At 31.9% G+C, this 15,301-nt stretch overlaps 1 protein-coding gene and 2 long non-coding RNA genes across 3 annotated transcripts; 1 reads left to right on the top strand and 2 right to left on the bottom strand.

The window, feature by feature from the left end:
- Positions 1 to 6,395: 6,395 nt before the first annotated feature.
- On the bottom strand, positions 6,396 to 8,109 carry LOC126835556 (uncharacterized). Its single transcript, XR_007685222.1, has 3 exons — positions 7,787 to 8,109; positions 7,635 to 7,696; positions 6,396 to 7,169 (listed from the first exon to the last, which is right to left on the bottom strand). It is a non-coding gene; the product is annotated as an uncharacterized LOC126835556 (long non-coding RNA).
- A 475-nt stretch (positions 8,110 to 8,584) lies between these two features.
- On the bottom strand, positions 8,585 to 10,755 carry LOC126835555 (uncharacterized). The gene is made up of 4 exons (XR_007685221.1): positions 10,423 to 10,755; positions 10,059 to 10,163; positions 9,862 to 9,953; positions 8,585 to 9,374 (listed from the first exon to the last, which is right to left on the bottom strand). It is a non-coding gene; the product is annotated as an uncharacterized LOC126835555 (long non-coding RNA).
- Positions 10,756 to 10,830: 75 nt separating this feature from the next.
- On the top strand, positions 10,831 to 13,732 carry LOC126835554 (cytochrome c oxidase assembly protein COX11, mitochondrial). The gene is made up of 4 exons (XM_050568222.1): positions 10,831 to 11,294; positions 11,631 to 11,786; positions 13,245 to 13,412; positions 13,483 to 13,732. Exons 1-4 carry the CDS (start codon positions 11,073 to 11,075, stop codon positions 13,621 to 13,623), a joined length of 687 nt encoding a protein of 228 aa, XP_050424179.1. The 5' UTR covers positions 10,831 to 11,072; the 3' UTR covers positions 13,624 to 13,732.
- The last annotated feature ends 1,569 nt before the right edge of the window (positions 13,733 to 15,301 follow it).

Here is a 15,301-nt window from a genome sequence, read left to right as displayed (position 1 = left end):
AAAGAAATGACCAAGACGGAAATGTTAAGCCAACAGAGGGAGTTGTTAGGGACTTGCCTGGAAGTAGCCCAGCAGGTCCGCGAACCTGGTCAATATATCAAGTTCATCGACCTACTGTCTGCGATATTGGCATTCCCAGAAAACGAAATCACAGATACGGCAAGGAAAATATTTAAGCCTATTCTTCACCGCATGAGACCGGACGAATTGCGGGAGTTCGACAAAATGGTGGACAAAAAGAAAACAACTTTAAAACGAACTCCGACGCCGTTCGGCGGCAACGTGTACAACGATATACTCGAAGGTGCCAGGTAACTTTTGGTACGCCGTCGGACTGTTGGTATGTATCTCTAATTACTTTTGTTCCTTTTTTCCCTGCTATACCTTTGATTTTTATAACCTCTATCATAACTGTTGTCCCTATTGTAATTTTTATCACTAGATCTTTTATAATCTCTGTCTCTTGAGAATGACCTGTTTCTTCTATCATATCTCTCTTTTGAAATAGACCTGTCTCTTCTGTTCCTATCAGAATCTAAATCAAACTTGATTGTGTCAAGTCATCGTTTTAAAATGGCGACCAAATTTTGCCGAAAGTGACGTTTATTCAAGATTCGCCTCCCTGTGTGTTCTGCGTGCGCTACCTACTTTTCTCCGGTCAAACACCACTCGTGATCCACCGTAGATTATCCAGGGCGCCGATTCTCGAATATTTATCGAATTCGACAAAATTTTCTCGCCATCGGTTTAAAATGGCGACCAAATTTTGCCGAAAGTGACGTTTATTCAAGATTCGCCTCCCTGTGTGTTCTGCGTGCGCTACCTACTTTTCTCCGGTCAAACACCACTCGTGATCCACCGTAGATTATCCAGGGCGCCGATTCTCGAATATTTATCGAATTCGACAAAATTTTCTCGCCATCGGTTTAAAATGGTGACCAAATTTTGCCGAAAGTGACGTTTATTCAAGATTTGCCTCCCTGTGTGTTCTGCGTGCGCTACCTACTTTTCTCCGGTCAAACAGCACTCGTGATCCACCGTAGATTATCCAGGGTGCCGATTCTCGAATATTTATCGAATTCGACAACATTTTCTCGCCATCGGTTTAAAATGGTGACCAAATTTTGCCGAAAGTGACGTTTATTCAAGATTCGCCTCCCTGTGTGTTCTGCGTGCGCTACCTACTTTTCTCCGGTCAAACACCACTCGTGATCCACCGTAGATTATCCAGGGCGCCGATTCTCGAATATTTATCGAATTCGACATCATTTTCTCGCCATCGGTTTAAAATGGTGACCAAATTTTGCCGAAAGTGACGTTTATTCAAGATTTGCCTCCCTGTGTGTTCTGCGTGCGCTACCTACTTTTCTCCGGTCAAACAGCACTCGTGATCCACCGTAGATTATCCAGGGTGCCGATTCTCGAATATTTATCGAATTCGACAACATTTTCTCGCCATCGGTTTAAAATGGTGACCAAATTTTGCCGAAAGTGACGTTTATTCAAGATTCGCCTCCCTGTGTGTTCTGCGTGCGCTATCTACTTTTCTCCGGTCAAACACCACTCGTGATCCACCGTAGATTATCCAGGGCGCCGATTCTCGAATATTTATCGAATTCGACATCATTTTCTCGCCATCGGTTTAAAATGGTGACCAAATTTTGCCGAAAGTGACGTTTATTCAAGATTCGCCTCCCTGTGTGTTCTGCGTGCGCTACCTACTTTTTTCCGGTCAAACACCACTCGTGATCCACCGTAGATTATCCAGGGTGCCGATTCTCGAATATTTATCGAATTCGACATCATTTTCTCGCCATCGGTTTAAAATGGTGACCAAATTTTGCCGAAAGTGACGTTTATTCAAGATTCGCCTCCCTGTGTGTTCTGCGTGCGCTACCTACTTTTCTCCGGTCAAACAGCACTCGTGATCCACCGTAGATTATCCAGGGTGCCGATTCTCGAATATTTATCGAATTCGACAACATTTTCTCGCCATCGGTTTAAAATGGTGACCAAATTTTGCCGAAAGTGACGTTTATTCAAGATTCGCCTCCCTGTGTGTTCTGCGTGCGCTACCTACTTTTCTCCGGTCAAACACCACTCGTGATCCACCGTAGATTATCCAGGGCGCCGATTCTCGAATATTTATCGAATTCGACAACATTTTCTCGCCATCGGTTTAAAATGGTGACCAAATTTTGCCGAAAGTGACGTTTATTCAAGATTCGCCTCCCTGTGTGTTCTGCGTGCGCTACCTACTTTTCTCCGGTCAAACACCACTCGTGATCCACCGTAGATTATCCAGGGCGCCGATTCTCGAATATTTATCGAATTCGACAACATTTTCTCGCCATCGGTTTAAAATGGTGACCAAATTTTGCCGAAAGTGACGTTTATTCAAGATTCGCCTCCCTGTGTGTTCTGCGTGCGCTACCTACTTTTCTCCAGTCAAACACCACTCGTGATCCACCGTAGATTATCCAGGGCGCCGATTCTCGAATATTTATCGAATTCGACATCATTTTCTCGCCATCGGTTTAAAATGGTGACCAAATTTTGCCGAAAGTGACGTTTATTCAAGATTCGCCTCCCTGTGTGTTCTGCGTGCGCTACCTACTTTTCTCCGGTCAAACAGCACTCGTGATCCACCGTAGATTATCCAGGGTGCCGATTCTCGAATATTTATCGAATTCGACAACATTTTCTCGCCATCGGTTTAAAATGGTGACCAAATTTTGCCGAAAGTGACGTTTATTCAAGATTGCCTCCCTGTGTGTTCTGCGTGCGCTACTACTTTTTCCGTCAAACACACTCGTGATCCACCGTAGATTATCCAGGGGCCGATTCTCGAATATTTATCGAATTCGACAACATTTTCTCGCCATCGGTTTAAAATGGTGACCAAATTTTGCCGAAAGTGACGTTTATTCAAGATTCGCCTCCCTGTGTGTTCTGCGTGCGCTACCTACTTTTTCCGGTCAAACAGCACTCGTGATCCACCGTAGATTATCCAGGGTGCCGATTCTCGAATATTTATCGAATTCGACAACATTTTCTCGCCATCGGTTTAAAATGGCGACCAAATTTTGCCGAAAGTGACGTTTATTCAAGATTCGCCTCCCTGTGTGTTCTGCGTGCGCTACCTACTTTTCTCCGGCCAAACACCACTCGTGATCCACCGTAGATTATCCAGGGCGCCAATTCTCGAATATTTATCGAATTCGACAAAATTTTCTCGCCATCGGTTTAAAATGGCGACCAAATTTGCTCCCCAGTGCTACTCCGCTGAACCTGAACGCTGCTACACCTGGTCTCCAAGAGCGGTCCAACCTCTGCTGAACGCCCTCACTTTCTCGTGCCCTCATTTTATCCCTGTGGACAGGGGAGTAAGAATACTTCCAAGGTTCTCGCGCCTGTCGTAAAAGGCGACTAAAGCGGCGTCGAGCCCGACGTAAAGTGGCCTTCTGACAGGTCACTTCTTCTTGAGACACACCTTCTGCGGCCCGCAATTAGCACCTAGGGCGCCGATTCTCGAATGTATATCGAATTTGACAAGATTTTGGTGTAATATGGCGACAAAATCTTCGTCGAAAGCGACAAACATTCGAGAATCTGCCCCCCAGTGCTACTAGGCGGGCCGCAGTCGTAGGGGATCCCTTCGGGGTGAACCACTGAAGCCAAGGAACACCTGTCCCATGCACTTAGTGCATGGCATTTGCTATGACGTTAACTAATTGTGTTTAATCATCTTCTGCGGAGATTTTTAGCTTTTACAGCAGTACCGTTTGGCGTCAGACAGCTTCAGGCTCGAGATGAAGGCAAGCATCGGCGATGGATCTGCTCCTGCTGGCCCTCTGGAATCGCCTACAAGCCGAGAGAGAAGACTTCCTCGGTAGCAACTGACGCAAGTTTCTGACAGGTCACTTCTTCTTGAGACCGCTATAGGCCAAGGAACACCTGTCCCATGCACTTAGTGCATGGCATTTGCTATGACGTTAACTAATTGTGTTTAATCATCTTTTGCGGAGATTTTTAGCTTTTACAGCAGTACCGTTTGGCGTCAGACAGCTTCAGGCTCGAGATGAAGGCAAGCATCGGCGATGGATCTGCTCCTGCTGGCCCTCTGGAATCGCCTACAAGCCGAGAGAGAAGACTTCCTCGGTAGCAACTGACGCAAGTTTCTGACAGGTCACTTCTTCTTGAGACCGCTATAGGCCAAGGAACACCTGTCCATGCACTTTGTGCATGCCACTTGCTATGACGTTAACGCGGTCACATCGCGACCTTTCTCTACTCGTCCGACAGGCCGCGCTCGCCGCCCAACCGGACACTTCCATTGTAGATGGATACACGGAAATTTTTATGAATATACCTTGTCTTCAACCTTTTGTGTAAATAATAAAGATCAACCGTGATACTTAAACCCGGCGTATATTTTATTTTCACAACAATTACCCTTTTTGTCTATCACGATTTCAACATTTGGTTGAAATCGCTAATTTATCATGGGGCGCACCGGGAAAACTCCCGGTGTTTTTCTATTTTGAAGGCCTAGAAAAAGGTAGATAGTGATAAACATTATTTGAAGGGCAGAGAGGAAAAACGGTAGTTGTCACATTATGAAAGTTTTAGAGTATAGCAAAAACAAAGTTCGTGAATTCCTCTACCTCTTACATTAAAACAAAAAAAATCACATTAAATGCTACTCTAATAATAAAAGTATTTATTTAAACAATCTATTGACATAAAAAAAAAATTATTGGCATAAATTGAAAAAAACTATTTGAAAACATTTTCATAATGTGACAACTACCGTTTTTTCCCTGTTCCCTTCATTTCCATCGTTGTACACAGGATAGGCAAGACATAATAATATTTTCTAAATTACAAAATACAATAAATTATGATATTTGAACGTATAATATAAATCTGTGCCATTCCGTTTTACCTAATCTACCTACATAAAATAACTTCTGCATACCTAATAAAGGATTAGCGAAGTTGTATTTTCTATTGTTCTCTAAACACTAAATATAAAGAAGTTTCTCGTCAAATGTGTAATTCATTATTATATATTACTAGTATACTCAGTCAACAAAAATTATAAAACAATTTCTGAACTATAAAAATATAAATATTACCGGCTGTCGGTATATTTTTCTTAGTTACCAACTATCCCTGCATTAATCACTTAATACATTACTGACTACTGCATAATACATTGTATTGCAATGCTAATGTATAGTGATGGGCATAATCGAGATATCTCGATTATGAAAACAATAGAGATATTTCGATTATGATAAAAATAATTGAATAATTTCAATTGTATGTAAAATAATAGAATTTTCTCTCGAACAGCGAACTCGAAGTGTTTCGAATCGTCGGTTGTCGTGTCTGTCAATTGATAAACATTATTACTAATTTCGTAATTGAAGGGGTCAGTGGATAAAGGTGTTAACTGACATTTTTGAAGTTGTTCAGGAATGCTACTTTTGTAACTAAATATTACACAAAATCTATAGAACTTTTTTATATTCAATATATGAAATAACTTATAAGTGGAAAAAAATCGGTCTATAATATTCTATGGATGCTCTATAATATTCTTTGACACTTTTGTTTATGCATTTTCGAAAAAATGTCAGTTAACATGGATTACGGTACATAATTAAATTGAAGATAATAATAATTATTGAACGATTAAAAAAAATAAAACATCTTTGTCATTTTATTTAAGACACCCACTAATAATTAAGTATTATTACTTCTAAATTACGATTCAATTAATAATAGGTATTATACCGACAAATAAAAAAAGACATTAAATTATTCATTTACTATAAGTAGGTGCATATTTCTTTACTTATACCTATTTGATTTGGTTATAACTTCTTTATCTTCGCCTAACACTCCCAACTACATGGGGTCGGCATTTGGTTATAACTTATAAATGGAATTAATGTAATCGAACATACTCAAAATCAGTAAAAATAGTCTATTATTTTAATAATAGACGATTTTAGTTTCGAGTAATTTTTCGAGAGATTCTCTCAAATACTAATCATTTGATTATGCCCATCACTATTAATGTACAGCAGTTTTATAAACAGCTGATATAGTACCTTAATACGTAAACTATAAATAGTACCAACTCAAAAATCAAGTTTTAAATAATTTATTATAATGAAGGCTATTTTAACATTACAATTGTTTCACTGATTGTCAACCATAATTTAGAAATTTACAAAATATTAGTACATTATCTATTACACCAAATCTTATAAATTCTATTAAAAAAAAATATGAACACAGTTTAACATTAAATTTATGCTAATTATATTATAGATAAATTATCTACATTTTGTTGTAAAAGCAGTAAAATCGGAACCATTATTTACAAAACGCATTTTTCCTCTGCCAATAGTAGTAAATGAAATTAAGAATTTCCTTATGATCGTCGTGAATAATTACTAAAAATTGAGTTAGCTGGTTATTGCACCGGTCCCTTCTAATGCTTTACATGTAAAAATAGCTAAGTAAATAATAAATAGGAACAGTTTATATAAAGACAAGTTCATTTATGTGTTTTAAACTTGTACATATTATTATAAAACACCTCACATTTTCTTTATCTACTCCATATTGGAATACTATACTAAATTGGGTTCTATGAGATATTTAGACACTGCTTGAGATGGTAGAACCAATATTTAGTCTGCACTTTTTATCAAGATTTTCTTAATTAGCTTTAGAACTTACATGTTGTATTTATATATTTATTACAAATGAATCATTAAATTGTGTTTTAATACATAGTTCCACAACAATATTAACTATTTTACTTTGTACATTTTTATGTTTCTGAATATTTGAGATCTTTAAATCTTATACTACAATATGGACTTTTTTTTTATATTATAATGTTATTTTTAATCAATTTAATTTATAAATGAATTTAAATATTTAAAGCAATTTATCGATAATAAATAATTTGTGACTATAATGGTATGGGACTGTTGTATCATTTATAGATAATAAATATTAAAATTAAAAATAGTTATATTGAATAAATTATTAATTTTGACTCAAATGACCAGGGCCTACTGGTTCGTCGCTCGGGCTCGATTCACTCTCGCTCGATGAACTTTCTGCAATATCCCAATTATCTATAAATAATAATGAAAAAATTAATTTTGAATTAATATCATAACATTAACATTCTTCAAATCAAACAAAATGTTTCTTCTTAAGTTTTAAAAGTACGTAATGAAAATCTTTAGTATACTTAGAACTATATCATAATGATAATTTTACTTAAATCAACTAATGAGTTATTCATTAGCTAAGTTTACATAGCTCGATAGTAAATGAAGTGATGAGAACTAAAAAGTGGGTACAAGTGACATTTTTTTTTTCAAAAACAAGTTTTTGATTATACAATATTTGTCAATGAATTCTATTGTTTTACAATTTTTGAAAGAGAAATGAACATCACTCGCCAGAACACTTGCAAAATAGAATTTAAATTTTGCTCTCCTGTTCAAATTTGTTTTAAAATAACTTATATTTGATTGATTTTAATCACTTCAAATAGTCTAATTTAATAAAAGTAGTGTATGGTTGGTGATTACCTTTATAGACATCTTCTAAACAAAGCATTTCATCTAATCCTTTTGTCAAGTTTTTCAAAAAACTAAAATAAAAGAATTTGTTTGTTATAAAATTAATTTACTGCTGCTGCTGCTGCAAAAAAAAATTAAAGTAAAAGGCATAAATTAATTACCTGTCTTCTGATGTACCTTGTTCTTCAGTTTCACCATTTTCCATGGATAATGTATTCTGTAATTAACATAATTAAGTTTCCAAGTAAGTCGTATGGTCATTTAATATTACCCGAAATTATAAGACGTGTGACCAAAGACATCGAGAAACCAAACTGACAAAGGACGAAAGACACCCTATGTTCGGACATAACCATATGTGATTTTGTTTTTTAGATTTACCAAATTTGTTACCTAATTTATTTATGTATTTTATTATTTAAGTATTTACCAAGGTTTTTTTTTAATATTTTTATATTATTTGGACTATTGATAATTGGCATTTTATATTCGGACTTGATCTTTATTATCTAATTTAAATCGTATACACTATACACGTAAAATTCATAATAAATTACATTATATTATAGTATATACCTATCATATAAGTATATGTTATAATTTAATATTATTTGGTATAAAATAATAATAATTTTATTAAAATTTCCCTCAAATTGTTTATATTACTATTTAAATAAAACATTATTTTTACTTTTTACCTAAATTAGTTAACGATTTCAGAATTTGGCTGTCAAGTATAAATTAGTTTTACCACATCTTACATATGTATTCTGTAGTTAAAGAATACAGGTAGGAGCTTATAAGCTTTGTCTTCAATCTTGTCTTTTAGAAGATATATTATTAACAAAATTTGGTACCTAAAGGATATATTAGAGCAAGATAACGGAACATATGACACTTGTAGTTTAAATACCTTGCATGAATAACTAGAACAAAACACATTACTTGGTTTAGCAAAAAAAAATTGTACCGTTTTTTTTTTTAATCTAGGTATTCAAAATTTTGACTACACAATTTTTCCTAACAACATCAACATAATTTCACAACAGTTTACAAATTTTCAATCTTTCAGTTAGGTCAAGATATTTTTACAATAAATTAATATTTTAATGTTATTAAGGTAAGTAAATATTAATAAATAAGCAAATACAGAAGCTACATTTATAATTTATTTGGTAGGCTAATAATTATGTTTGTCAAAATTGTAATAGTAATATACTGTTAGTATCGTTAAACTAAAGATACTTGTATTGACACTTAAAGTGTAAAAATATTCAAACAATAATACAAGTATTCAAAAAAAAAAAAAAATTTAAACAATCTTAATTTTGTTTTAATGTAGTTGAAAATTAAAAATATTTAGCCAAATGAGATATCAGTGTAGTGGTCATAAATACAGTACAGTTTATATGGACGTTGAAGACAGGATAATAAGTTATTCAATAAATAAACAACTGAATTACAGTTGATTAATAATAAATTATAATGAGACTTTTTTAAATAAAATTAAACAAAATATAAAAAGATTGGAGGTGATACTACGATGTCTAACAGCAGGTAAACAGAAATACTGGGTGGTTTTTATAATGTTAGTCTGATACAGAATATTCTTCCAGGGGTTTTGCACAAAATCCAATTAACTTCAACAACAAATATTCAAATATAGTGTCAAAAATCCGTCTATGGATTACAGTGTCCATGGAGAAATATATGATATGTCCATTTAATCTTCCTCTGGTCACATTCTAGCTGAAAAAACAACAAATGGTTAAATAATATTAATAATAATTATAATATAAAACCAATTTTAAATGAATTACTAATGTTAACGTTTGTTAATTGTGAAGTTAAAATTAAATATAACGAAAATTGATAATGACATTTTTTTATACCATTTAACTTCCAACTTTTTATACCATTCAATTTAAATTATCTATCAATAACACTTGGAAGAGTGATTTCATGAATAGACTATATTTGTGACCGGTATATATCATGTGGACCTAGTTTGTTATCTCATACCAATGAAGCGTAAGATCTACAAGTAAATGCAATTTTTCTTGTACAAAAACTAACAATGTTAGAAAATAGTAAATTAAATTATTAAAAAGAAAGATAATTTACATTTGATTTCTTTTTTTTTAAATACCCTATATTAGGGTGTTTTAGATTGATATTAAACTAATTTTGTATCAATATTTGTATTAATACTACAAATCTAGAATGTTTTCCATACCTAATCTATTTAGACAAATGATAAAACAATTATTTCTTCCAGTTAGTGTCGATGGAGAACTGTTCAACCAGAATCTTTGACTCATCTTAAAACTGAAAGATATATTTTTAATAAATAAGTTAAAAGTTGAAATGTTAATTATTAAAATAATAGAGATTAAATCAATTAAAACAATTTTACAAAAAATAACTCCATACCTGTTACCACACTTAATCAGACTAGAGATAGTTTCAGTAATCGAACCGCTCTAATGAATAAGCATACCGATAAGCTTTTTATGACTTCAGACAACTACCATCATACTGTAAAACATAATTTACTTGTATAAATAGTTTTATTTAAATAGGATGTAATAATATTGTCACACAAATTAGTACAATATAGTGTATGTATGAACTTTGTCGCTAGGTACTATAATTGATAAATATATTATGTTATTCATATTAAATATTGCAAGTTTATATTATGTGAAAATAAGAGTTTTGAATTATGAATTAAAAAAGAATTCTAATAAAAATATTCATTTAATATTAATAAGAAACGAAAGTAAATTTTATTTACCAATAATTATCGTTGTCGTCATATGAACTAGTTGGTTTTTTGTCATTATAAATGTATCGTAAAAATGTGTACTATTTAAGAAAATATAATATATTTTAACACGGTTATTTTTTTTTATCATTTGAATTATTGCCGTTTAGTTCTAGAGATAACAGTTAACTCTGATAAACGTTAGTTATATTTTAGTTACTTTTATTCTAATAGAATTGGCAGACTGATAGAATGTGATTTTATATTTTGGTGTTTCTGGGTTGGTCACGCTGATAAAATAAAAATTGTGTTATCTTTTGGAAGAACTCTTATCTCTTATCATTTTTTGGAAGAACTGCCCTGTACACAAATTACATATGTTTATTATTTACAATTTTTTCGATTTTCAGGTTTAACTTAGTTTAAGATAAATAAGGTTATGTTAAGTTTTATATTATTACCCATTCAAATTTCAAAGAAATTTGTATTAAATTCGATTGACTAGTTAATTAAATTTGTTGAAATTTAATAGTTGGGTACGTCTTGTGTTAATGACAACAAATATGATATAATATGTAAGCATAATATAATATTATAAATATTAGTATATAATACTAACACAGATTATCTCATCTGTGATATAAACAAGATTTCTGATATCCTCTAAGACCAAATGTAAAATGTTGTCTATTTGCCTTAAAACGCGCCAATTTCAAAGTCCTTGCGTTTTGAAATATAGCAGGCATATATTGAAGTTAAAATTTAAAAGGCCTCATAGTACTAAACAGAATAATGTTCAACAAAAGAATATTCGTTCTACTGTATACTATTTGTCAGCGCTGGGCGTATTGACTGTTGGTCTTAGTTATGCTGCCGTACCATTATATAAAATGTTTTGCCAGGTATGTCATAAAACACTTCAATTTTTTTATACATTTCTTCATCATAAGCTTCACTCACCCTAGCAAACCTAACCAAATTATTACTTTAATGTTGCAATTTGCACTTCTAAGGTTTGTCAAAATACCGACATTAGGTGAATTTTCGTTGCACGAATGTACTGATATTCACAGTTTGGTTTGCTAGTGTGGATGAGGCTTAAAAACTGCATTTGAATTGACTAAATTATTTTGAATACTGAACATAAGATATTTGTATGCTGTATTTTTTATGAAATGTTCCTTGTAGGATAAATTGTCTAATTATCTAATTTATTAATAATAATATTATACACCTAGGCGTTTAGTTATGGCGGAACACTTAGCCATAATATTGAAGATTCTAAAGTAGAAACAATGAAGCCTATAAGCAATAGACTAATTAGAGTACATTTTACTGCAGATACTTCATCCAGTATGCAATGGAGTTTCAAACCTGTTCAAACGGAAATTAAAGTAATTCTTTCAATAATCTAGTTATTTAAACAGATTTTTACTGTACTTGGTTTTATCTTTTATTTCTCCTCATTAAAAAAAAGATTCTGTCAAGGCTAGGCAAGTTGGTAAATTTTTTTTACTAGTTGGAGCGAGTAATATTTTGGTAAAAATACTAAGCGATCGATTAAACTGACATCTTGAAACATCCAACAGTAATAGTTCCTGTCAAACAGGTTTCAGAAAAAATCATTCAATCTATGACATACTCATAACAATTTTATCAGATGTATAACTCACATAAATGCCTCACATACTATGTGAGGCGTTCATCAGAAAACAACACTTACTAGAAGTTAAAAAAACATGTGATAAAATTTAGAAAAGATAATAGGACATCAAAGCAACATATTAACTAAGCATAGAAAACTTTTTAACAAACAGAGAATTACAAGTCAAAATATGAACATGCCATCTAACAAAAATCTCTAGAAAGTGGAGTATCACAAGGATCAGTTCTCAGTCTTATTTTTAATTTCGATAATAACCCCAAAATTGTTTTAATTTAAAATAAGCTGATACATATAAACTTATTTTAATAAAAATCCTTTTAACCCCACTGCCAATATCCACACACTGACATGGACGTTTAATTACAAATGTAAAATACATTACACAACTAACTGCTTATAAAAAAAAAATAACATGTCCAATCATCATAAAAAATATATTTGAAGAAATAATAGAATGCAATTACTCTAATCTCATCTAATTGTATATTGATGCTTCCAAATCCGAACATAGAGTTCGTTTTCGAATAATTCTCACATGTTATCGAATATGTCTACCTCTCAAAAATTGTTATTGTATTTACAGCTAAACTCAAAGCAATTGAAAGTGCACTAAATAAAGCCATTAAAATCCAAACAATGTATATTTGATCCTCGCGCATTATCTAAGCTTATTACAAGCTAATATTAACTCATTATCCAACAATTCAAAAGTCAACTACGTAAATAGCACAATACAAGAAAAGGACAACATAGATCTAATATGGGATCCTATCACAAAGAGCCACAAACTAAAATATACCTTACAGTTGGATAGAAGATTTTGAAAAAGGAAATGAGGACAACTTTGTTAAACACCTTGTTTGAATTATGAGAGTTATTAAAAAGTCTTATCATTAATTTACCTAGAGTATATATTACCAATCACTTAATACTTTGTAACCATTCAATAGTTTTGAATTTCCAGTTCTTTTCAACTGCCAAAATATATATTGTTCTTGAACTAAAAATGCCAAAACAATATGTTAGTAACTTATGAAAATAAATAGTTAGCTGTTAGTATAGTGCTAATTAGTAAGTACCTAGCCTTGAATTTTGTTATCTTATTTTTTTTTTAATGTCTTAAATAATTATAATAATAACCATTTTTCTTATAGAATACATTTTTTAGTTTATATTTACTTGTTAGTTAGTACCAGGTGAAACAGCGTTGGCATTTTATACAGCTAAAAATCCATTAGATAAACCAATCACGGGTATCAGTACATATAATGTTGTACCATTTGAAGCTGGGCAGTATTTTAATAAAATTCAATGTTTTTGCTTTGAAGAGCAGCAGCTGAATGCAAATGAAGAAGTAAAAAATTACTGTTTAATATAAATTTTCAATGTGTTAACAATGATGATGCAATGTTGTGCTTTTACAGGTCGATATGCCCGTTTTCTTTTTCATAGATCCCGAGTTTGCTAGCGATCCAAAAATGGAAAATATTGAAGACATAACTCTTTCATATACATTCTTTGAAGCTAAACAAGGTGTTAATTTACCTTCAATTTTTAACCATTGAGCTATTAAGAGAATTTTTGTGTATAGATTTTTAATAAAAATATGTAATATATTGTAGAAGGAATTGTATTTAAGAGATGAATATATTAATGTTAATGTTTTCTTACAAACGATTATTTTGTCAACTTTCTAGTGTAGTTATTTTTGTATTAATGTGATCTACAGGTGCCCATTAGTTTTTCATTGTTTTTGTTGTGCTTTGGTAACTGATCATTTTAAGTATATTTTTTTACGTTTGGTTTGTTTTTGAGATCTTCTTCATTCCAAGTTTTAAAGATTTAGGAAATTTGCTTTTACCACAAAATAAGATTATGTTGAAACGGATCTTAAGTAATAAAAAATGCATTTTTAAATAATAATTGTTGACTAAACTGCAACGTTTCTAAAGAATGTTGGGAACTTCAGTGGTCTGCACTAAAATGTATTAAGTCGCATTGTGTAGGCAGTTTCTCCTAAAACTTAACAGTAAACTAAAATTGTTAAGTTTATATTTTAACAGTAAATAGATCTATTTTGATATTTAATATATTTTTTAAACTTCTATAACGCATACGAACTATCTTTGTATAAATACATTTTGATTCTTCAAAAAATGTTCAAGGTATTGATTGAATTCCAATTACATTAAAAACTGAATTAAAAATATATTTTGATTGATACGTCAAGTAAGTATTGAATTATCTATATCTGTTTTCAAAACTATTGTCATACCGTGTGTTTCAGAGTAGGGTTGAATTTAGAATGAGTGTTTTGAGTTAAAAATATGCCGGTGTAGAGGGCTCATAAGGGTATGTTATATACTGAGTTTTTTTATTAAGACCATTGATTATAATTTATAATCAATGTTAAAGCATTTGGCATAAGCAGTATTTGTGCATAATATTAGTTTAACTCCGAGGGGCAGTAGTTAGTATTAACACCACTCTTGTTACAGCCCTAAAAATTGAACACGCATTTGAGTAAAACGAGAATAGGCATACAGAAAAAAACTGAGCTGTATTTCTAACCCAAAATAGGTACAAATATATAATAAACAAAAACAAGATTCAATTTTTTTTTTTAATTATTACTCCGAAGAAAAAAAATATAAGAAAACTAAAATATGCCAAAAGCAATATAATAGGTTTATTTTATAATCAGTCATCCTTCATATTTACTAGGGGTATTATGTAACTTGTGAAAAATTATCTAATGTTTCTTGTTTTTCGCTACAACAGATGATGCTCTTCTCTGCCTTTTGAAGAGCAATTTTCTTATTAGTAGCTCCATTTTAGTTGTTTTCGTTTCATTTTAATTGTTTTTAAAACAATATCTTAATATATTAAATATAAAAAGAGTATGTCAGTTCTTCATATTACACATTTTATATCACGTCTTCATTACTATAATTTTTTAGCCTGCTGCCTAGTGCCACGGTTATAGATATCTATTTTAATTAAATGTAGACTAATGACCAGATATTTGCCTAAATGTGGCATGGGTAAAGAACATTCAATTTGATATACATATTGTTGTTAACTTTTACATCAAATTTTAATTTAATATGAACCTTCTGTTTATTGATCAGGTCATATACAATTTTATAAAATTTAATATTAGAGCATTGTGTAGCTCAGGGATACTATGTACTAGAGCTAAGACCTCGAATCGAATTTTTTTATTATTCGATTATTCGAATA

Source organism: Adelges cooleyi, unplaced genomic scaffold (assembly GCF_023614345.1).
Source record: "Adelges cooleyi isolate 19-005CV unplaced genomic scaffold, UGA_ACOO_1.1 ACOO_flye_CR_arks_rails_tigmint_CR_PRNA_23, whole genome shotgun sequence".
NCBI classification, from domain to species: Eukaryota; Metazoa; Arthropoda; class Insecta; order Hemiptera; family Adelgidae; genus Adelges; species Adelges cooleyi.
This window is presented reverse-complemented; position numbering and strand designations above follow the sequence as displayed.

Excerpts from the sequence above, each read along its gene's own strand:
- LOC126835554 (XM_050568222.1), top strand. The coding sequence starts at position 11,073 with ATGTTGTCTATTTGCCTTAAAACGCGCCAATTTCAAAGTCCTTGCGTT. Across the intron at positions 11,787-13,244 it reads CTGTTCAAACGGAAATTAAA|TTAGTACCAGGTGAAACAGC; the intron begins GTAATTCTTTCA and ends TTTACTTGTTAG. Across the intron at positions 13,413-13,482 it reads AGCTGAATGCAAATGAAGAA|GTCGATATGCCCGTTTTCTT; the intron begins GTAAAAAATTAC and ends GTGCTTTTACAG.